Genomic DNA, 24,547 nt, shown 5'->3' with positions numbered 1-24,547 from the left:
AATGCTGACATGAATGTTTATAACGTGGTCCTCAGACCACATACAATCACATCTTTGTAGCCTCCACTGTAAATAAAAGTTGCTCATCGCTGTTATTATAGTGTAATATACATTCACGTAGATTGAGACACAGTGGCATGATAATTTGCAATAAAATGATTTGTTTAATACATTAACAACAAAAAGTGACAAGTCATGGATGGTACTTCTTTCAATGGTTTTGAGGACATTGGCCTCACACCTCACTTAAAACATCTGCATCAAAATTACAAAAAACAATAAACAAAAAAACAGTTGTGAAACCCTCACTGCAGCCTCTTCTCTGATTGATCCTTTTCAAACTACACCTCCTTTATTAAGGTAGACTTTAGTCGACAGCTGCTTCCACATCAGCACACAAACCCCTTGTGGCAGATGTGGCAAAACTATCTCTTAATTTTTGGGAGAAATTGGGATAAAATTCTAATTGAAACAAGTTTGCGCCAATAGGCTGTAAACGTTGTAAAACATTTACAAGCGCAAACTGTAACAAAGCTATTAAAGCTCAGGGAAAACACACGGTAACTCTACACTATAATCACCACAGAACCACAGGAAAGGCATCCAGGATATGATTTCAATCACTTGTGATCGATATGGGAGAACAACACCAGTTTTATTAGATTAGGTAAAGTACTAGAGGCGGGTAGAACCTCATGACACATTTCTCTATGTTATTCCCAACTGTTTTTTAAAACAAATGATTTAACGAACACTGGTTTCTCATTATTCACAAGTTAATATTTTAGCATATTTATCATGTTTGTTTGATTTAGTTTAAGTCTAAACCTCAGCATTTATTACTTTTCTTTTTAAATTTAGTCAAAAACTAAAATGAAATTGCAACGTGCTACTCTGCAAAATGTGATTCTATATGAAATACAGTGTGACAACTGATGAACCAAAGCATGGATGTTCTTTGTTGTGTGAGCAGTGATTTAAATAAGTGGAGAGAGAGAGAGTGGAGGTCCTTCTTCTTCTCCTTTTTCTTCTTCTGCCAACAATGTTTGCTGTTGTCGTCCACTTCCTTCCAGAGGGAGAACATGTCCAAGGGTTTTTGGTCACGCTCGTGGCTGACCCGTCACCATCTCCCTGATGTTTCTGCCACACAGACTGATTCTCTGGGCTCGGATGGTTTCTGATTGGACCAGATCAGCTGTACTGTGTCACATGATGGAGCACTGCTCTGCTGAACCGGCCCCCCCCAGGCCTCCTGGGAGAGGGAGGGAGTCTGTGTTTAGGAGAGGAGGCTGTGGAGTAGAAACAGCAAATTACAAGCTGAGAAGATCATTCCAGAAGGTTCATTCTGTCTTCTTGTTAAAATTAATATATGATGTCATTTATTCAGACAACTTTTTTTTCTTTCAGGAAATTTACTTTGATCTTCTGACATGTTTCAACTGTCAACTGTCAGTCTTCCGCAGAGGCATCTGCTGATCGCTTTAAGACCAGGAAGCAGAGATTTAACACCAACAGGAATAAGGGAACATTTTTACTCTCCCACACCTGGGACTCTCTTCTCCAGAGGCCAATGGGCGACAGGGGGCGTGGCCAGAATTACAACTTGGCCATGCCCAGAAAGAACTAATAAGGACACATCAATAGCAATCAGCAGACGCGTCTGAGGTGGACTGGCAGTTGACGGTTGAAACATGTCAGGAGATCAAACTAAATTTCCTGAAAAAAAGTTGTCTGAACAAATGAAACATATTAAGGCAGGTTTTTCAACCATCGGGTCGGGACTCCATGTGAGGTCGCCTGGAACTAAAATGGGGTCACCTGAAAATTCTTCTAATAGGTAAAAAAAAATGGATACAAGTTCTATTTTTAACATTTTTGGAATTATTAATATTTTTCAAATACACATCACGCACAATAAATATTAAATAACTATCATATACTTAAACTTTCTCAAATATGAATCTAGTTCATATAAAATGCAGAATAAAAATATCTGAGGTGACGCACTTGTCACTTTGTGCACTAATCCTGGCTACTCTGTATTTGTAACACACTATAACAAACATTATAAAAAAAATAATGTCTCTAAAAAGGTCGGAACCTCTGTGTGGAGCTCAGAAGATAATTTACACAAAACGCTGTTCATCCTAAAGATAATTCTGTTTCTTTTCTTCAAAGCTAAAGCCTAAAATACTACTGGTAATCTGATGTTATTACCTCCATTAAGCAGGTAGTATTTTCACTGGCATTTGTTTGTTTGCAGAATTACATCAGAAGTACTTCATGGATTTTGACAAAATATTTAACCAATAATATACCTCATGCCATGGAAAATTCCATCTAATTTCTGGTGGGGATCTGGATCAATAAACTGATTCTGGATCAGTTTCAAAAATGGAAAAAATGCCTCTCTCTCATCATTAACGAAATTTGAAAAATTCCTCTATCAATTTGACTAATCTGTATGAATTTTGACTCAGTTATGTCAGGTTGGTTACTAAATTATCCTACCGAGTTTCATCTGGATTGGATCTGGATTGCACATATCATGATTATTTTTCCCAAAAAATACATTTGGACCTGCTACATTGTTATTAATGGAGATGTAAATGTCTTCCAAGCCTTTAAAGTGTGAATGATGATGGTAAAATGATCAGGATTATTGATCCAGATAACTGACCACACCAAAGCAAAGAGGAAATTTGGCGCTTGGTGGAGGTTTGTGTTCTTGTTGGTCGTTTCTACATTTATCACACAAAAATATAAAAGAAAAAAAACAAAATGAGTACTTACTGCATCTCCTGCTAGTTCCTTGGGTGGCTCACCCAGTTCTTGAAGCTGTCGGTAGAAACCACCATTATAAGTACGGTAATATGTTTTATTAACGGCTCTATATCAGTCGTGTCACACTCAAGCCTGCGGACCTTTCCTTCAGAGCAGGGGAAGATTGAGTTTGTATTTTCATACATTTTGTTTAAAAAAAAAAAAAAATAAATAATTATCACAACAAAAATCATAAATTTAAGTTCCAGATATCTCAGTCCCTTCAAATTCACTCTCACACACACTCTCTCTCTTTCTCTCTAAATTACACCATCAATCCATTTTCCAACTCACTTGCTCCTTTTCATGGTTGCAGGGCCCTCAAACTTCATAATTAATTTTTTTGTTCACAAGTTTGAGAACTTCTGAAGTACGAGATCCTGGAGTTCCTAATATTAGTGTCTAATTAATGATACCTATGACATTCAGAGACATTTTTGTTAAAAGCAAAAATCTAAATTTAAGTACAAAAGCAATGAAAATGCTCCTTTACCCCCCACCCCAAAAAAAAAAAAAAAAAAAAAAAAAAAATCTGTATTTTTCCTCCATGGCCCACTTGAGATTAAACTAGGTTGTACTGTATGTCACCCTGGAAGTAAAATGAGTTTGACACTACTGGTCTTTATGGTCAGTATTCCAGTGGAATAATGTTCCAGTGGAAATGAATTTAATACATCTAGAAAGGTTTTGATCTTAGAATCAACCTTTATAAGTTATATATATAAAGTCAATATATTCAAATATATCATAACATTTACATATATTTACACTCAGAAAGTGCAAATGTACCTAAATGGTAAAAACCAAACTGTGACTCAAATTTTAAATTCTTTCCTGCAGCATTCACCAAGAAAAAGCTTTGTTGCTGTGAGTCTTTGTCCTGCGTTACCTTCTGCATCAGGTCCATGATGCTCTCAAACGTTCCGTCTTTATCTGCTGCTCCCTGCTCCTCCTTCTCAAACTGACTGCAGATCTCACCCATAACTTTGGCCTGGTTTTCGTAGCGTTGGTAGTCGTCGGGGCTGAGCGTTGCTTTGTTAGCTTCTAGCCACTCTGGGTACTGAAATGGTGAGTGGGTGTAGTTATAAACCCTGAACTAAAGGACTCTATTAAATTGTAGAACTAAATCAAAGGCTGACCTTGGTGGTGATCTCTTTGAGGGAGGGGTAAAGCACTTCCTTTGAGAGCAGATTTTGCATGATGGACTGCATGATGGGCAGAATGTTTCCATCATCACTGCCTGCATTGCCGCTGTCGTCCAAACCCAGGCCTTCCAGGGTTTTGACAAGATCTTCTCCGGCTAGTCCTGTAGACTGGAACAAACACATGAAAATACGCCAATCTAGATAAATGATCCCTACATCTCTCCGTCACCTGACTCCTGCACACACTCACCTGCAGGTTGTCTGCGTTCTTAGCCAGACCACTAAGAGTGTCTTTTAGACAGGATGTAAATTCCTGTTGTGAGGCAGCGTCAGTGCCTAGTCAAACCACACAGATTAGAGCGTAAAAAGGGAAAACACGGTATAAAGCAGGGTTGGGGTCAGTTATAAATGTAATCGCGTAATTGATCATCAATTACAGGTATGATTTAATTGTAATTGTCATTGAAAATATATGTTTCTGTTTTAATCGTACTTGAATTGTAATAGTTCAAATAATTGACGTTGAAATTGTAATTATTTAAAAATTGTCAATTATAGTTTAAATGCAAACCTATGGATTATTATTATTAAAATAAACTTTTCCCACTTTCTGTCTATTTTGCTCAGGATCATTTTATCATTTAAATAAATTTGATATCTATGGGTATAGTGACAGAAAAAAGACTCGGACGTCCACACCAAAAATATTAATACCAATATTTTCATTGATTAGGAAGCCTAGGTAACAAGGTAACCAAGAGATGAAAAACAAATTAAATGATTGATAATATATTTTTGTGTATTTTACAGCTGATTTAAGACATGGGTCAAAACTGACCCATTATCATAAGAGATGCTAACGGAAAGCGAACACAGGAGGAGGTGAAGTTTTATGGAATCTTTATTTCCGTTTCAGTAACGTAATTGTAATTGACTTAAAGGAAGAATAAATAATTGTGATTGGAAATGTCGCTCACCGTAATCATAATTAAGATCTAATTGAACATGGATAACTGAAGACGTAATTGTAATTGAAAAATGTAACTGACCCAACCCTGGAATAAAGCACACGTTTAAAAACTAGAAGTCTTACCGACTTTTCCTGCAGCTTCTGACAGTTTCTGAAAGTGCTGCAGTAACTCTGGCTCTTCCTGGGCCAGCTCGCTCATGGCCTTCTCTAACTCCTCCTTGGCCTGGGTGGCCATGTCCCCCTCAAACAGGGTCTCAAAGAGCTTGCAGTCCTCGAGGAGTGGGGGCTGCACACAGGATAACAAACATGTTAGTGTAAACCACATGTTTAACTCAAGGCCTGGGGGCCAAATCTGGCCCTTTAGATCAGTGGTTTGCAAACTTTTCAGCTCACTACCCCCAAAATAAAGGTTCCAGAGAGCGGGGACCCCCACTACAGCTGAAGGTAGTTGAACAAAGACATGAACATTGAAGAACAGTCATATGGAGACAGGGTCATCTATAAGGAGGAATAAAAAGGAGAGATTTTTGGGGCCCATCCATAAAGTCAACAAAATGATGGTCCATTGTTCTATGAATCTGTGATAACCATATTTATTTATTTATCTGAATAATACCCACTGTTATGCAATAAGTTTATTATTATTTGCTCCATAGTATAGTCATCTTAAAGATGTAAATCCTTGTTTTAATCAGAAATAAACTAGGCTGAAAGTGACCAAAAATGGTGGAAAAGGTGTTGAAATGGGATTTTAACAGTTTCAAATTAGAGTGGACACAAATAAAGAGAAAAAGTGATAAAAAGGGTCCAAAGTGTCAATATTGGAACAATTAGTTTCAACTGGCAAATAATGGCCATGACAAATTGTGAATGTGGTTAAATTGGTAAAAAAAAAAAAAGCATGAAATATGGTGAAAAGAGGTTAAAAGTGACATTAATGGGTCAATATATGTGACATTAGGTGGAAAGGGTTTATAAGTGCTGAATATGTATTGAAAATGAAAAAATAATGTGCATCTAAGGCTTTGAAATTTGATGGAGAAGTGGCAAAAATGGGTTAAAAAATAAAAAAGTTTGATGAAGTAGCAAAAAAAAAGGGTAAAAATAAGCAAAAATGGGCTCAAATTGTTAATATATATATATATATATATATATATATATATATTCTTAGTTTCTTGAAGGCATCTGGCGACCCCTCCCAGTGTCTCATGAACCTAAATGGGGTCCTGACCCCAAGGTTGAAAACGCCTGCAATGCGGCCCGTAGGAGATGGTAAAAATGTCAGAGAAAACATTCATCGTTGTGCAAATTAACAACTAACTCAGTCATATATATCTTAACAATATATAAAGGCCTTAAAGTTTTCTTATGCTTATATCACATGATGACAGTCAATTTTCTCAAACTGTTAAAATAACTAAATTCTTCACATTATTCCACTAATCTTCCCCAAATTAGATTTAAAAATTGGTCACAAAATCAAGGAATTTTAAGGTAAAGATCCTGCAGGGACTGTAATCTATCACCTAATGCTTGAATATTGTCTGTGTCTTACATTCTTTACAAAGTTTACATATTACATACACATGGAAATGCACATTAATGTTTAAACTTGAGATCAAACTGGTCCGTATTTGCTCTGAACTTGATTTGGTTTTAGAAACACATTCAACAAGTTGGGAATATTCACAATAGTAGAAAGTAAGTAACTCATGTGAAACTGATTCAATTCCATTAGACTTTACAGAAGATAATTAACTCTAATCTGAGAACTACACTAGCAGAGTTGGGGTTCAAATGTCAGGAGGAACTTGGTTGAGGAACACATTTACTATAAATAGAGAAAAGTAAAAACCCTTAACCACACAATGAACATCCTGCATTTTCTATTACAGGAGCCACTCCAAGTATACTCAGGATACAAGGCAGGGCACATCCTGGACAAGAGGTCACTGTATTTATTCAGTTTGGACACTCCAATGAAGCTAACAAATATGATTTGGACTGTAAATGAAAACTATTGTGGACATAAAAAAGTGACCTTTGCAGCTCCACTCATCTTGTCTGAGGACGAAGCAGCTGTAGCTGCAGGTCCAGGGGCCGGAGAGGCTGCTGTCTTGTCAAAGTCATCCAGTGCACCTAGAAAAAAAACAAAAAACAAGCAAAAAGATATTAGGGCTGTTGCAATATCTGTTAAATGTCTGGCTGTTGTAGAGGACAATAACCTTCTATATAAACCAAGTCACATTTTTTGTCATGGTGTTAGTTTTGTGAATATTTTGTGATTTTTTTTTTTGTGTTGAATCTGTTGTAAACCTCTTAAAGGTCCTACATCATGCTATATTAAGACCTTCCTTAATCAATTACAGCTACATATGGGTAATATTTTACATTTTGCAAAATAAAACACAAATTTATTAAGAAATATGACTTATTTTCTTTCAACCCGGAAATTGAGACGCATGGTTTCTGTTGTCGTGTGAGTGCCTCCCATTTCATGACGTAGCCCTAAAGCCCTGGCAGCATGGGCAACAGGCACACCCACCAAACTTTGTAAACAGTTCTAGAGAATGTATTTCAAATATAAAGACAGAGAAGTGAGTATGGATAACATTTAGCTAGAGGTTTATGTGATTTACGGCTGTGGCCTCTCCATCAGTGGGTTTTAATGTGGGAATCACTCCGGTTTGAAGGTGTAATTTACTGGACAATCCACTTTGGAACTGGCCAAGGTTCACCAAGCAGTGTTCTGTAAAGTGACAATCACAGACTAATGGCTGCTGCCTGGATGGTGTGTCGCATGCTCCCAGAGATAAATTACAACCACTTCTGGCGAGTAGATTCTTCTTTAGGAAGTTTGTACACATTCCGAAGACTTTCGCAGACGGATGCGCATTTTTGGTTACCAGACATTATTGTTTGGTACAAAAACAAAGTCTGTTTCTTTTCCCTGTGCAGACTGGAGAAGAAAGGACAATGACCATCCAAACAGATGTTCTTCAGCCGCTTGCATGCCTGTAGCACCAGAGAGAATGAGCGTGTATGTTCACTGTGGAGGCGTGGCACCAGCAGCAGACACTTCCTGGAAGGGACGGTTCAGAACTCTAGTGACGTAACTAGAATTTGAACCGCTCGTTTTTTAGAAGAGGGCGGAGAAGCTGTTCAGAGAGCAGGATTATTGAGGATTTCTCAGAGATGCAGGAAAGAATCCCAATAATACTTTGGGGGTGTTTTTGATAAATAATTAACATTGTTACAAGGTTAAAAACTCATAAAAGTTGATTTGCATGATATAGGACCTTTAATAATTTACTCACAGGTTTATTAGGATTAAAAGTGCAGTTAAGCTCTATATGAATTAACCGAGGCTGTATAACGCAGGAAAGTAGTAAAAATAAATATTTAGTGTTTTATTTCTAATAAACCAAAGCTGGTAATAATCACACAAGCATATCTTATAGTTAAAGTGTCTCTTTACATGTAGAAAAATATAATAAAGTACGTTTTTAACAGTCTTGTCAAATTAATTCACCGGTGCATGAAAAAAAAAAAAAAAAAAAAAAGCAAAAAGATATAATATCTGGTACATTTCTGGTTGTTTTAGAGGGGAAAACCCCTAATAGTGCTCTTAATAATTTACTTATAGGTTTAATGGGAATAAAAATGACTGACTGAGCATTTATAATGCAGGGAAGCAGTGAAAAAAATATATCTAGTGTTTTCTTTCGAGAAAACCAGAGCTGGTTTTTTTTTTTTTTTTTTTTTTTTTTAAAGGACATTTTTATATTGAGCATCATGCTCATTACCAGCGTTCTGTAGCATCATATTATCCATAGGCTTCAGCATTAGGGCTAAGGGCAGTGATTCGAACAGGGGACACATTAATACATTGCTGGGAAAACAAGGACACTTTTATCAATGATTTACTGAGTCAAAGTTACACATTTCTCAGCTATTTTTAAAATAAGTAGGTGAGCACTCAACAAATTAGGCCACACATGTGTGATAAACTCTTGAAAGGAATATAGGATTTAGAAATGACACAACACAGAATGGTAAAAACACAAGAAATACTTAAATAATTGGCTCAGGATGCCACAACAGTTAGTTTATGTCAACACAAGGTAAACGGTCCCTGATATGTGAAACCAAACCTCTGTCACTCTGTCCGACTCCCAGCGAGTAACAAATGTCATTAAAAGCTCAACAAAACACCAAAGTGAACTCAGACACAGCTGTGAAACACTCCTTTAAAAACTCACTGTCCAACAACTCGTCCAACTCGTTATCTTGTCCATTGGACGCCTCTTCTGATCCCGACGCCATAACGATCTTCAGATGGAGTAAAGCAGAGCGGCGCACAGGAGTGACGTCACTGTGCCGCGCCACTCACAAACTGTAGCGCCACTAGGAGGCAGGGACTGAAAAATGACACCTATCGAGCTACTTTCCCCAAGGTACAGTTTGTTTTCAAAATAAAGACTAAAAGTAAAGATAATAAATTAAATAATAATAATAATAATCACTCAATATTTGGCAAGTTTTTACATTCATAGGTGTAGGAAAAACACAAAATTATTTTATATGTTTTTGGGTTTTTTTCATTAAAAAATACAAAAGTAAAAGTGAAGCATATCTAGTCTAAACATCCTAAATTTATTGTGATCTTGTTCATTTATATTTTTTATCATTCATTTATTGTTTTTCTTTGTCAATATTTTTCGCGATATATAAAACCAGCGTTTATATCAGTCACATTTTTGTCATTGAATTAGTTTTCTGGATATTTTTTAGTTGAATCTGTTATGTTGAAATGACATAGGTCTCTAAATTCAATTTAGGAGTGAGTGTGTAAAAGATTGTGTTAAGGTTTATGCTGTGACAGCCTGGAATGGATTTAGATTTTTAAATTCTCTTTAGGGCCGAATTTGATTCTTTGAAGGGCTGGATTTGGCCCCCGGGCCTTAAGTTTGACACAGTGCCACATTTAACCTAAAGGATTATGCGTAGTTACACGTGCTTCGGGTTCACGGTCACACTGTTTTTTTTTTAGACCCCGACCGGAAACTCATGATAGATGAACTGTTATCCGTGCTGTTGCTAAGCAACGCATACAAATATCCTGAGCAACAGAAGAAATGTACTTGGGCCAGGTCGAAATATTTCAATGCGTGGGAGTTTTGTTTTACTATATTTTATCTCTTTAAAAAAAACAAAAAAGAAAAGAAAAAGGGATGGATAATAAATTGTCACAGTCGTTGAAGTTGTAATGCACTGTTTTGTGTGATTAAAAAGTGTGGTCAGTGACTGCTTTTTACTCGTAACGATTAGTTATTGGGGTGTTGGCTGATTATGTGCTGCTGTTAAGTCATTAAAACATAGAATTAATTAGGGGTGAGAACCTCTGAATACCTATATACCAATAAAAAATAAATAAATATTTTTTTTGTTTAAATAAAAAAAAAAGAAAAGAAAAAAAAAAATCGATCCACTGCCAGATGTAATGGAGGGAGAACGTGTGGTTGGTGAGTTCTTCAGTAATAATCTGGGTGTGTTTGTCAGGGTGGAGGAGGAACAGGCGGAGGTGGAGCTGAGGCTGACGGAGAAAGAAGTTGTGCAGACATCTGAAGCCTAATTTGGTTATTTCAGGGCGGGACACAGAGTCTCTGGGCCCCCATAGTAAAAGAAGAACAGTTAGATAGACTGGAAGAGCAAAGCGCGGCTCCTTTCTACTGGATGCTGGACAGAGGACACTAAGCTGTCTGTTATAGAAAAAACGGTAAGAAAAACCTCATAAAGTCAACTATAAAACATCAAGTACTTTAAAAAGTTGTTTAAATATATTAGTTGAGTCATTTTCATTCATGTTAGTGCAATGTGCTTTCTTACCGTACGTTTCCATGGTAATAGAAGCTATAAGAAGAAATAACTACTATTATTGTTATTTTTTTAATCTTTGTTTGTTTGCATGTTGTATCCACTACTCCACTCTACTTTTTTATTTTTACCTTTTGCTTTCTTATTACTATATTTCTTTCTTAAGCTTTAAAAAAAAAGGTACAGGTAAAAAAAACATGTTTACATGTATATTTACCATTTATATTATTTCTAGATAGTCTTTTTGTGTGTATTTTGTTTAATTATGATGGTAATCCTTGGTTGAAACATTGCCAGCAACTGCAAATAAATTCTAATTGATTCTAATGGGGAGGATTCTACAATATAGGTGGTAAGATCATGTTTGCTGGCTGTGAATCTGTTTATTTTTCTGTCAGTCTTTGCTCTGTGTGGCTGTAATGTGCTTATTATGAGAGTTTAGGGTGTGGCAGGCGGCACTCCCCCCTCCAAATGTCAATGAATGAACATCATGCATGAGGCCCACAAACCTATACGGCCATTATCGTAGACCTAATGCACACAAAGGGATTTTTTTTCCCCCTGTGGAACTCCAACAGATAAATATCACCATTACACGTCTTTTGTTTTCTTTTTAATTTAATAAAAACTAGAGACTATTACATTTTTCTTGAAAGAAGTTAAACAAATAAAAAAATATATGTATATGAGTTGAGTGAGATTCTCCATTTATAAGCTTTAGGCACTGCAATAAAAACAGCGTTTGCAAACAGAGCTCCTCCAGTGCATTCACCATGAACCCGCTGTAATTGAATTATGGGTAAAATTGAGTGAATGATGTTGTGTCATCATGACAACCAAACAAGCAGCCCACATGACCTCACGAATAGAAAAAAACACTTCCTCACAAATGTAAAAGAAAAAAAAAGACTTCCTGATTGCTTTGCTGAAATATTAACCCCATTGTCACCTATTTTGTTTGGGGAAGTGTATTGCGCTTCCTTCATTTATTTTCTGATGTGGCATCTTCCAACTCCATTTTCCTCCCTAGACTAGACTCCATAAGCCCCAGAGCAGGAATAGAGGGATTGATTTTTCCATTACGACCCTCCAAATATTTTTATTTTGAGTGGGTTGAGGCATAATTGGTGCCTTCAGTTTAAAGCTGAAGAAGAGGGAGTAAATGGAACTCTGAGAAAGAAGACAACTAAAAGAAAAAGAGAGAGGGAGTAGCCTCCAAACGCGACGAAAAAATGGAGAAAAGAAAGGAGTTGGCAAAAACGACAATGTTAGCAGTTGTTCAGCAGCAGCCAGACTTTCAGCACATCTGGAAAACATCAGTAAGAGTTGGAAAATCTTACAACAAATGAGGGAGAAGGTGGAGTGAAAAGGAGGAGTGGTGAAAGAGAGAGGCCTGCTGCTGTGGTGACTCACACGTTTGCTATTCCACTCCATCACTGTGTTTAAACTATGTGTTCCTGTGGCTGGGTGCAGGGGTTCCCCGAGTTCCTCCCCTTTTTTTTTTATAGCTCCCGCTCTCCTCCCTCCACACTCTGAACAGAGTTATCCTTTAGCACAAAGTCAAAAGACTTGTTTTTTTTAATGAATACGTTTGTCTCTTTATCGTCTGTTTTAATATTTTACACCAACGTGACTTTTAGCTTTCCACGTTGTTATTCTTCCACAGGTGTTTAAAAGGGTCGATATAAACAGGCCTTTCCTGCTTGTTTACGACTGTTCGCCTGTGTAAACTTAAGAGGAGTGTAGGGTTTACGCCAAAGACAAATGGTCGAAGAGGAAGAGGCATAACTGCCAGTGTGGTCCGAGTATTTCTGTGATTTCTAAAATATCCCTCATCCTTCATCACGGCTTACAATATTTCAACTGTATTCGACCCCCTCAACCACAAATTTTGAAACAAACAAGTAGATATACATGTACTGTATGTATTGGGTTTGGAATGGAATAGCATAATTCTTCAGAACTAGCATGTGATTTTGTTTAAAGAGCTCTAGTCTGGAATTCAGCAAAACTTTTTAGCAAAAAAAGAGAGATTTTTAGAATAATTCTAAGAGTGCAGGCCTCATCGATTAACACATCAAAGATTATTTGCATGAAAAAAGATATAAAAGGTCATAAATGCTGCTTGAAAGTTTGTTTTGATCTCCACTGTAAGCACTCGGTTTATTGACATTGTCGAAAAAGTTTCACTGCATTGGATTGTGGGATGTGGAGTCCCGTAGACGTATGCGCAGAAGTGTTTGTACTTCATTCTTACCAAGATTTCTTGTGTTTGCTCTCCAAAATACTCAATAAATCAAATATTATATGCTCGAAAAGGTTGAAATTACTGCTTGAAAGAAGGGATTGACCGATCTGGATTATTTAGAGCAGATGCCGATACCAATTTTTTTTGATAACAAATGGTATGAGTCTCAATTTTTTTTAAAAAGGAACACTTACTGACATTAACAAAAGTGATGTAGAACGACAATAAGTAAAAAATATTTAACAAATATTAAATAATGCAAATCGGCAAACTCAGCAGCCCGCATCGGTCGATGCCGATACACGTAAAAACCGCAAAAATCGGCCAATAATGTCGGCCGGCCGATGTAACGGCCTATCACTACTTTGATTTCCATCGTAAACACTATCTTATTGAAATTGTCGGAAAAAGTTTTGCGAATTGCATTGTGGGTGGAGTACCAAAGACGGACGCATAGAGGTGTTTTTTCTTCATTCTTACTGAAATTTATTGAAAAAAAACTCTGCCAACAATTTTTGGTGTTTTCACAAACTGAAGGTTGTGGCAAAGGGGCTTACTGCTTACGGAAATATCCCAATGGCGGAGTGAAGTGATATCCCGGGAAAAACCAGGAACAAACTAGGACTAAAATAGAGCCAAGCCAATCACTGTCTTCCTTGTTTGGCTGAAGAACACAAAAATAACAGTAAAATTGAAATAAAGACACTTCTATGCATCCATCTATGGGATCCACATCCAAAAATGCAATGTGCGAAACTTTTCCGACAATGTCAATAAGAGATTTTTTACAGTGAAGATCAAAACAAAATTTCAAGGGGCAAATTAAATCTGTTTTTCAAGCAAACAACCTTTGATTTATTGGTTCATGAGGCCTACACTATGTCTGTATCTGATAAAACATTTAGGCTTCAGCAGCTTTAATTAATTGGGTAAATCCCTGGTGATCAATCAAACTGCAACAAAAATAGGGAGGAATGCTTGCATGTGTAACTTGTTAGAAACTGGATATGTAACTTTTGGAATTGTTCACTAAAATTGAATAAAGAGAAGTTCAGGGGTGTAACATATGTAAACAAATCAATTTGTGCTAAAATTCTGGTTAGCAAAGTTAGCATTATACCTAACTCAGTCAATTTCCTGCCAGTCATGGTAATGCAATCTTTTGTTTAGGTTGAAGTTTAGTGAAGAAAGATATGTCCGATACAAATACTGATAGTGCAGCATGTCCCTCTCAAATGTATCTTTCTGGTGTGATGTCAAAGGAATAAAAACAAACGAGCCAAGATATCAGGAGGCCTAGACAAAACAATAGCATACTCTTTTGTTAAACAGCGTTAATGTGCTCGACTCTTTCAGTGTACATCAGCATCCTGTGAGTGGGAGGGGAACAAATGTGTACAGAGTCTGATGACAGACTGGATGCGGGGTCAGTGGAGGTTGTGGCGCCACACCCATCGCAGAGTACATGACCATTGAGGAATGTCAAAAAGAAACACTCTGCACTCAGTTCAGCGTGACTGTAAAGGGAGAAAAGTCTGGAGGTTTAGATGAGAAAGAAACTATGAGAACAAGAAGAAGAAAAAGAAAAAGATTGATGATTGGAGCAGATGGAGATGTGCTGTTGGCCTGACCACAGTGCTGTCATTATTTGGGCTTTTGGAATGGATTGTGTTTCCATGATTGGAGTTGTTGTTGTTTCGAAAAGTGAAAGGACAATTACACCATTGTGCATGGCAGAAATGTTATGTAGAGGGGGGAAGCCGGTGTGGATTGTGTTGCAAACAGAGGTGAAAGTAACGGATTACAGTACACGTTACTGTAATTGAGTTGCTTTTATGGGTACTTGTACTTTTTTGAGTATGTTTCTAAATCAGAAATTTTACTTCTACTTAAGTACGTTTTAAAAGAAGTAAAGTAATTTGTTACATTTCTACACCCAACCATTGTTGAGTAAATAAAAACAGATAAGTATCATGTTCACAGCAGTTTTGTTGTTCTTTATTTCAAGTAACAGTACTTCTACTTGAGTTGGATATGTCAGTACTCTTTACACCTCTGGTTGAAAGCTGTTGCTCGCCAATGTTTTTGCCTTCGACTTTTTGTCCAAAAGTGCAAACTTTCAATGGTTTAAATAGTTTTTTCTTCTTCTTCCACAGTTCACACTCGCTGACAGGCTGATGATCTGAAGCAGTGACTCCCAGAGAAAAGAAAGTCTGACATTTAATAGGAACCGTTCCAGTTTTTCTCATCACCAACATCATGGCTATTGTTCTCCAATCCAGCCCTCTGCTATGGACGCGTCTGGCCGCCCTGATTTTCTCCTGCGTGGCCTTCTCCGTGGCCGTGCACGGCGGAAGACTGTTCCATGGCACTGGAGACTGGTGCATCTTCTGCTGGGCCTTCAGCTTCGCCGGTACTCTCTTTGTCATCCTGGTGGAGTTATTTGGCCTCCAGACCAGAGCTCCCATTTCCTGGAAGAACTTCCCCATCACCTTCGCCTGCTTCGCCGCACTCCTCTGCCTATCCGCGTCCATCATCTTCCCCCTGTACTTCCTCAAAGGCTCCGTAGGCCCCAGCGAGATCCGCGACTACCGCATCGTGTCTACCGTCTTCTCATGCCTGGCCACCATCGCTTACATCAGCGAGGTAAGCATCAGTAAAGCACGTCCAGGCGAGGTGGCCGGCTACATGGCTACAGCTCCAGGTCTTCTCAAAGTCGGTGAGACCTTCGTGGCCTGCGTCATCTTCGTCTTCGTCAGCGACCCCGTGGTGTACGATCGCCACGACGCGCTCAAGTACTGCATGTCCGTCTACTGCATCTGCTTCATCCTGTCGGCGGCCATCATCATGCTCTGCATCAGCGAGTGCACGGGCTGCCTCCCGTTCCCGTTCCCCCGTTTCCTGTCAGGTTACGCCCTACTGGCGGTAGTCCTCTATCTGTCCGCAACGATCATCTGGCCAATCTTCAACTTTGACCCGAAGCATGGCGGAAACAAAAACAGGCCGTATAACTGCGGCTCCACCGTAGGGCTGTGCGTGTGGGATAAGCTGATGGCGGTGGCGGTTCTCACCGCCGTCAACTTCATCCTCTACCTAGCCGACCTGATCTACTCCACTCGTCTGGTTTTTGTCAACGCCTGAAGTCGAACAAAAGGCAATCAGCTCGTGGTATGCTTCAAAATAAATCTGAATCCGTCCATTTTTATAAAAGGCTGTAACACTGCTGTCAAATATACTGCTGCAAACAAATGCTATCGTACTCATTGCCATGTTGATCAGGCATCTAGAAAATATGGAGCAGCTTTTGCACTGCGATGGAAAGATGACTGAATGTTCACCTTAGATCACATGTGTCAAACTCAAGGCCCGGGGGCCAAATCCGGCACTTCAGATTATTTGATTCGAGAACGTTAACGTGACAGAGAAAATATGCATCACTGTAAATTACTGAATCATTCAGTTGTAAATTGTTTTTCCAAAATCCTGCAATTTTTCTCAAATTATTCCAAAAAATCTCCTGAAAATAAAATAAAAATTGGTCAGAAAATAAATAAATCAAAGGACATTTAAGTATTTCTCACTTATTGCTTAAATCTTGTTGATGCCTTCCATACTTTATGTCTAATTTATAACTGGAAGTGCAAACTTGGGCACATTAATGTTAAAATTGTTTGTTTTCCCGCCTGAAACAGACATTATTGTGATCCAACTGGTCCGTATTTGGCCCTTGAAGTACAATGAGTTTGACACCCCTGCCATAGATGGTACCAAATGGTTGTTTCAAAAGTTCTCTAAAAATAGGAATGCAGGGTATAACACGGATTTGACAATAAGATAGAAATGAAGATCTTAAAGTAGTTCTATGCCTGCAAGGGGTTTCATTTTAATAGACATGAGACATCATCTCTCACTTAGCCTTGTAAATACTTTTTGTATTTTCTCTACTTCTATACTGCAGTACAGAAAAGGAAAATAAAAAATATGAGAGGCTTTGATTAATGACATACACAGACATGATAACAAGTCCAAACTGGATTGTTTGAGAATTGAATGTGATTGCTCGGACATGCTGAAGTGTCAGACGTCAATGAAAACACGCCTTTATCTGTTTTAATGACGTTTCGATACATTTCACACATGAAGAAGTATTGTTTGGTTTGTATTAATAATCTGATTTCAAAACTTCTGAGAGTATGGAGGTAGATTTGTGTATTTATTAATCAATAAAAAATATCACTTCAATAAAAAAAACATTTTAATTAAAAAAAAAAAAGAGTTTACTTCAATATTTACAATCAAAGAAAAAAAATTATTTTCTTTGATTTAATTTAATGTACTACCCATAATATGGCCCAAATACAAAAAAAGATGACTTCAATAATAATAATGAAAAAATAAACTTTTTTTTTTTGTTTTGTTTCAAAAGTTGTTGTTTTTTTATTGAATAATAAAGACATAAATCTATCTCCATATGAGAGAGGCCACATCAAGCATCCGGTTTGTTTATGGACACGTCGACATTGTAAACAGGTTTTTGAATGTGTTTAAAATGACAATCATGTTCAAAGTATTTGCTTTATGCTACATGGAGATTGAGTGGTGTGTTGTGGTTGGTATCAAACAGCATTTACAGCAGCTAAAAATGGTTGTTATATTCTCCGAAGGTATTAAGACTTGAAGTATTACCGTATTACATAGTTTACACAGTGTTACAATGAATATTATAGCTTCTGCTGCTGTTATGACGTGTATCTGCAAAGCTGCAATAAATGAGTAGAACATATATGTGCAAAGACGTTATGTAATGTTGACTGTATAAAAGTATTATGTGTGTACGCTCAGTATTCATGTTCTTCTGCTTGATGCATCACTAAATTAGTATTCACAGATTGATAACTTGCCCTATTGATTATGTACCATTGTACAAACACTTAGATAAAGATATTGCACAGCACGTAAATCTGTCCATCAAATACGCTGCCATTATCGGATTATTTTTTCATACTTCACCACTGGTGTTCTTACTGTGCAAACTACATCAGTGTTAAAGGAAAATGTAATCAGTGTTTGAATAAAATCACATTATAAAAAGAGATGAGGTGTGTGTTTTTTTTTTTATTATTATGCTTAAAAATATGTTGAAATAAATGCATCGCAGCAGCACAAGTGGCAAAAAAAAAAAAAAGCAAATGCTGAAAAAGATAAAGATTGCAGGTGCAAAAATTGTATATAAAAAAAGAATTGCTTTGGATTAATCTCATCCACTTAAATAGATAAAAATACATAAATAAATAAAGCTGTCACTCTCTTTGAAATTGTCGAAAATGAGTACTAAATAAGGGTTCAGATTGCCAAGTATGCAAATAAAAATAATATTTGGAACATTTCATAAAAACGGTGATATTAACTGACATGGAGATTGGCTGAAGTCTAAGAGGTTGATTTGTTTCATTATTATTCAATCAAAAAAAATTCACTAGTTAAATATTTATAAAAAAAAAATTGTGTCAAATATTTATTTGCATTTTAACACTTTTTTCTTTGACTGAAAAGTTTTTTTTCTACTTAAAATGATTCTTTTAAATTGCAAATATTGTTATGATCAAAGCAACTTTTTGGATTGAAGTGATTTTTTTTATTTATTTGAAAATGACCTTTTGATTTAAGTAAAAATATATATATATATACTAAAACAACTTCTTTTAAATGAATAAATGAATAATATGGACATAAATGCACCTCCTTAAATCCTACTACTAACTGTTTAGACTGTTCATTTATTTATTTTTTAATTTTAACCAAAAAGAAAAAGTACTTCCCCCCTTGTATAAACAGCAGACAGACTGATTAAAAAACAGGTGTTTAATTCTCACAGATGGTCCTCGTGACTTCTTTTAAAACAAGTGACTGAGTGACGTTTGAGGCCAATATGCCTGGAATCACCCATGTAGTGTCAGTCAGCCTCTACATCAGAATGAGCAAGTGGTGGCCCTCAGTCAAATTTTTTGCGGCACCCAAAGCAAATTCCCAAAAATTGTAATTCAAGAAGTAGGAATGAATATGAACCCCAACATAATACACAAAATAACTCCCATAACACACAAATCAGCAGCAAAATGCACAAAGTAAAGAAAAATATTTTCCAAAAATACACAAAATGACTCATAAAACATAAAATGACAACAAAGACAGACACAACAACCACTTAAACAAACAAAATGACCATAAAAACACACAAAACGACAACACGTTACAGAATAGCTCCAAAGACACACAAACTGTTAACAAAATTACACAAAATGTAGTGAAAATACAGAAAACTACAACAAAAATACAGAAAGTGACAAAAAAAAATATTACACAAAATTACAACAAGAACAAAAAAATTACCAAAACACACAATACCATCAAAACCACAGACAAAGACAAAAAAAAAACTTTTTCCCGTTGTATGTTCTGATTAGTAAATGCTGACATAGATCATGTGGCCCTCGGATCAGATACAATCAAGTTTTTGTGGCCCCCGCTGTGATTGAATTGCCCTTTCACAATCTTAGTAAAAATATGACACAATGACCAAAAAATACAAAAGCAATGATGATTTCAACATTAAAATATTTGCCCAAATAGCAAATATTTGTAGCTCCCAGTCTGATTCTTCTTTTCTTTTCGAGTATTTGTTTCATCGTGTGTGCACCAAAAATGTGCACTGCTGAGCAACTATCGCACAATTATTCCAATGAACGAGTGAGAACGCAGTGGCTGTCACACTGTTGACATTTGTCTCTCTTAGCAGTGCCACATTTGAACCCTGGCTGTGCTTCCACAACGTAAACAAAGCTTTGCCAGCAGCACACATTCCTACATTTGGTCATGGGATGAAGTTTATCTGAATCAACAAGTCACAGCATGTTAGTCGTCGTTATAACTTCTTCACCGTTTGACAATAAACATTATTGTCACATTCCACGTAGACCAGAACAGCTTTTACTGATGATCCATTTCTAAATGACAAGATAATAAAAAATAATCTGTTAGTAGTTACCAATCATTCATTTACTGTGTGATTAACTAAAGAGCCAAAATCTTTAATGCATGACTGAGTGTTGTTGGACTTTATTCTTACATAATAGGAAACATCAGGAGAGGTATTTGCTCAAAAGTAAAAAAAAAAATAGAAATAATTGATTTTGCTTTTGTCAACATTAATGTGAAGGAAAAAAAAGACATTTTTCACAACTAGTCATTGATTTCTCCAATTTATTAATGCTGTAATTCCGAATATTTTTGTCTCGTTCACACATTCAACCTTTTTGTTGTGGTATAAGTAACTTCTACTTTATTTCAGGAGTTTTGTCAGCCTTCCCAGAACCAGTGTATTTATAATTTCCAGATGTTATACACAATGACTCCAAAAACATAGAAAAGTATAGAAAACTATACACAATGGCTCCAAAAACACATAAAAGTATAGATACATATACACAATGACTCTAAAAACACATATATGTAAAGATAAAATACACATGACTCTAAAAACACTCTGAAAAACAACAAAATGAACACAAAAACCCCAACAAAAATACACAAAATAGCAGAAGGATACACAACACAACAGCAAAAATACAAAATACAAACACACAAAGTGACAGAAAAATACACAGGATAACAACACAAACCCAAAATGACTCCACAAACACATAAAGTATAGAAAAATATCCAAAAACACATACAAGTAAAAAAAATAAAATACAAAATGACCCAAAAACAGAAAACAGAAAAATTAACAAAAATAACAATATTACACAAAATGACTAACTACACAAAAACCCCAACAAAAATACACAAAATAGCAGGATACACAAAACAACAGCAAAAATACACAAAATGACTCCAAAAGCATTTAAAAAAACAGATAAATGTATTAAATAACATTACACAAAAAGAGTAACAACACAAAAAACCCAACAAAAACACACAGAATGACAGGAAAATATACAAAAAAACAGCGAAAACACACAGAATGAAAGAAACAAATGCAAAATGTCAACAAAAACACACAAACCTTTCGTCCGTACTGTATTAATGCTCACATGATCATTATTTTAAATGCTGATCTGAATGTTGATAACGTGGCCCTCGGATAAGAACAAACATATTTGTGGCCCCTGCTGTAATAACAGTTGGCCATCGCTAATCTCCAACATGTATGAAAGATTGACTGGAGTCTCTAAATTGAGAGTAGGAGTGAACGTGTGTGTGTGTGTGTGTGTGTGCTAAACTGGATGGAACACAATGAAGGCCTTTCTGAGGGCAGCTTGTTTGATTATTTAGGTTCTAGTGCTGTCATGAGTTTACTCCCAATCCAAGCTGCACCCTCCCTAAAATAATAATAATAATGTAATAATGTGTTTGTGTGGCAGCTGTGGAAAAAGTAGGACTTGAGCAGCAACTGCAGCAACTGTGTCACTGCTCAGTGTAAGCTCACATTCCTCAGCATCCTATACATAGTTTGTCTTCTGGGACTTTGCTTGATTTGAAACTATCACATCACCTCCTGGTGAACTCAGGCTGTATAATTTAGCCTCTAAGCAACTGTTGTGTGAGACACAGTGTCATCAGTCTGACCTACAGCACAGTGATGTGATGTTTGAGATAATACCTCCCCCTGGTGAAGGTCTCAGTGATTTCATTTGAGGAGGAGGAGGAGAAGGAGAAGAAGTGTTTTTTATAGGCTGAAAAAAATGGACAAAACATGAATATTTGAGACAGTTTGAACACTGAGATCAGACTCTAGTGGAAAAGTAGACGATAGTGAGGATTAATGAAGAAAACTCAATGAATACGGTACAAGATACCAAGTAGTTTAAATAAAAGGCACAGACTCTGCATTGCACATGTATTTTTTGGGCTCATTGTGTGTATTTTCTTATTATTTTGTGCATTATTTCTCATTTTGTGTTTGTTTTTTGTTGCTTGTGTGTTTTTAGAGTCATTTTGTGCAGTTCACCAACATTTTGTGTATTTCTGTTTCCATTTTGTGTATTTTTTGTATCATATTTTAATAATAATAATGGTTATTATGGTGATTTATATTGAGGAGACCCATAGCGCGTACAGAAACCATTATTAGTTCACACCAGTCACTCACATCAGTCATACCGGTGGTGGTGAGCTACAATGTAGCCACAGCTGGTCTGGGGCAGACTGACAGAAGCGTGGCTGCCATTTTGCGCCTACAGCCCCTCTGACCACCACCAACATTCATGCACAGTTCATACGGGGCAATGTGGGTAAAGTGCCTTGCCCAAGGACACAACAATAATGACTTGGATAGAGTGGGATTTGAACCCCCAACCCTTCGGTTACTGGACGACCCACTCTTTTTTGTGTGTTTTTGGAGTGATTTTTAATATTATAGTTATCTTTTGTGTATTTTACCATCATATTTTATGTGTTTATAAAGTTATTTTGTTTATTTTTTACAGTCATTTTATGATTTACTTTGGGGCCACACAAAAATAGTCACAGGGCCTCGTGTGGCCCCCAATCTGCCTTGTCTGTTCTAAAACATTAACTGGGCACCATTTACTTCTGTTTACTTCATTTGTTGCTTGTGTTTTGTTGTAAACTAAAGACGTGTCACTAGTAAACAGAATTCTGTTCTGGAAATCACATTTTACTCCCATCAAAAAAACAGATTTATTAACAGCAAAGTGACACCAGGAGCCTTTTAATCTGACTATTTTGAGCACAATTACCTTCCATGAACTTTCCATGCGTATAACATTCTTTCCTGACCTGCAGCCAGTGGGAAAAGTGGGAGCAGCAGTTGGAAAAGTCAATGTCACGAAGGAGTTACGAGCTTAACCGTGCAACACAGAGAGTTTATTGTGTGAAGCGTTCAGAGCTCCATCTACCATGCATCATTAGACGCTTTGCTCTCTAACTCCCAGCAATGCCCATGTATGGCTTCACCCAAACCACATGGTCAATAAAAGTGTCAGGAAACCTTCTGGTGCAACTTTGGAGTCTTTTTTTTTAGGAGGGTTTTTATTGCTCGCACTCTTTTGAGGAAATTCAATACTTTTGTGTGTCTTTGTTGAAACTTTAAAAAGACCTGTGAAGTTTTACAGCAGTGTGGGGTAAGATCACACACACACACACAGCCCACTGTGTACTATAGGTTTGACTTTGAACATGGCCGTGCTCAACTTTAACACAACATAACAAACTATTTATCATCCCAAACTTTCAAACATCTCCTCTAAAATAGGTCACACACACACTTAGACGTCTCAGCACTTTTCAGCTGCCATTTAAGGAAGGGATTCCCAATGTGTGGGCCGTGACCAGGGTTGGGGTCAATTATAATTGTAATCACGCAATTGACAATTAATTACAATTATGACGTAATTGTAATTGTATTTGAAAAATCTGTTGCTGTTGTAATCATAATTGAGTTGTAATTGTCATGGAAACTCTATAAAAACTGTCAGTGCCAATAGGTATAAAAATGGAAAGATAAGGCTATAAAACTCGTTAAAATATGATGAGCACAATTAGACTGGGGTTAAAATGTAGTAAGGCACACAAAATGATATTTGGGATTATTTCCCATGAAATAAAATCAGAATCAGGAAAACTTTATTCATCCCCGTGGGGCAAATAGCAGAGTCTCATCCCGTGTAATGTAATTTATATTGCCCTTTTTTCAAGGAGACTCAAAGCGCGTACAGAAACTATTATTCATTCACACCAGTCACTCACCAGTGGTGGTAAGCTACAATGTGGCCACAGCTACCCTGGGGCATACTGACCACCACCAACATTTATGCACAATTCATACCCATTCATAAGAGGCAATGTTGGTAAAGTGCCTTGCCCAAGGACACAACGAAAGAGTGGGATTCCAACCCCCAACCCTTCGATTACTGGACAACCCACTCTACCATTAAGCCACTAACTTTTTATCATAAGAGATGCTAACAGAAAGCTAACACAAAAGGAAGGTTAAGTTTTATGGGCTTATTTTTTAAAGGCTCTGCAATTGTAATTGAACTTTAGTATTTGAGAACATAATTGTAATTGACTTTCAGGGGAAAAATAATAGCTATAATTTCAATTGGAAAAATCAACGTAATCGTAATTGAGTTTCAATTGAACATGGATAATTGAAGACGTAATTGTAATTGAAAAATGTAATTGACCTCAACCCTGGCCGTGACCCCCACAGAGGCCCTGAAAGCACTGCTAGCGTGCCGTAAGTAGTCATCATAAAAAAAGCAACATAAAAGGATCTCTGTATAGAGTTTTCTGCATTATTCATCAACTACCAACAGCTCAGTTTGTGTTTTGATGAGTTTGGAAATTTTAAATGAAAAATAAAATAATTAAAATTTAAAAAAAACAAAGCCAACTTAGTTTTTCATTGATAATTTATTTTGAAAACAGATTTAAAAAAAAAACATCACTTTCCCTTTT

At 36.7% G+C, this 24,547-nt stretch overlaps 2 protein-coding genes across 2 annotated transcripts; one reads left to right on the top strand and one right to left on the bottom strand.

The window, feature by feature from the left end:
- Nucleotides 1-710: 710 nt before the first annotated feature.
- LOC114479412 (peroxisomal biogenesis factor 19-like) lies at nucleotides 711-9,322 on the bottom strand. The gene is made up of 8 exons (XM_028473076.1): nucleotides 9,201-9,322; nucleotides 6,980-7,077; nucleotides 5,062-5,224; nucleotides 4,219-4,304; nucleotides 3,963-4,136; nucleotides 3,713-3,883; nucleotides 2,794-2,838; nucleotides 711-1,289 (listed from the first exon to the last, which is right to left on the bottom strand). Exons 1-8 carry the CDS (start codon nucleotides 9,262-9,264, stop codon nucleotides 1,206-1,208), a joined length of 885 nt encoding a protein of 294 aa, XP_028328877.1. The 5' UTR covers nucleotides 9,265-9,322; the 3' UTR covers nucleotides 711-1,205.
- Nucleotides 9,323-10,564: 1,242 nt separating this feature from the next.
- LOC114479859 (myeloid-associated differentiation marker homolog) lies at nucleotides 10,565-17,336 on the top strand. Its single transcript, XM_028473772.1, has 2 exons — nucleotides 10,565-10,717; nucleotides 15,220-17,336. The coding sequence occupies exon 2, from the start codon at nucleotides 15,323-15,325 to the stop codon at nucleotides 16,202-16,204; it is 882 nt and encodes a 293-aa protein (XP_028329573.1). The 5' UTR covers nucleotides 10,565-10,717; nucleotides 15,220-15,322; the 3' UTR covers nucleotides 16,205-17,336.
- The last annotated feature ends 7,211 nt before the right edge of the window (nucleotides 17,337-24,547 follow it).

This window comes from Gouania willdenowi, chromosome 17, assembly GCF_900634775.1.
Source record: "Gouania willdenowi chromosome 17, fGouWil2.1, whole genome shotgun sequence".
Classification (NCBI taxonomy): Eukaryota; Metazoa; Chordata; class Actinopteri; order Blenniiformes; family Gobiesocidae; genus Gouania; species Gouania willdenowi.
Note: the sequence above shows the minus strand (reverse complement) of the source record. Positions and strands in the feature narration are given on the sequence as shown.

Coding starts and splice junctions, on each gene's coding strand:
- LOC114479412 (XM_028473076.1), bottom strand. CDS start 9,264: ATGGCGTCGGGATCAGAAGAGGCGTCCAATGGACAAGATAACGAGTTG. Junction 4,137..4,218: donor AGAACGCAGACAACCTGCAG/GTGAGTGTGTGC, acceptor TGTTTGTTCCAG/TCTACAGGACTAGCCGGAGA. Junction 3,884..3,962: donor TCAAAGAGATCACCACCAAG/GTCAGCCTTTGA, acceptor TCACCATTTCAG/TACCCAGAGTGGCTAGAAGC.
- LOC114479859 (XM_028473772.1), top strand. CDS start 15,323: ATGGCTATTGTTCTCCAATCCAGCCCTCTGCTATGGACGCGTCTGGCC.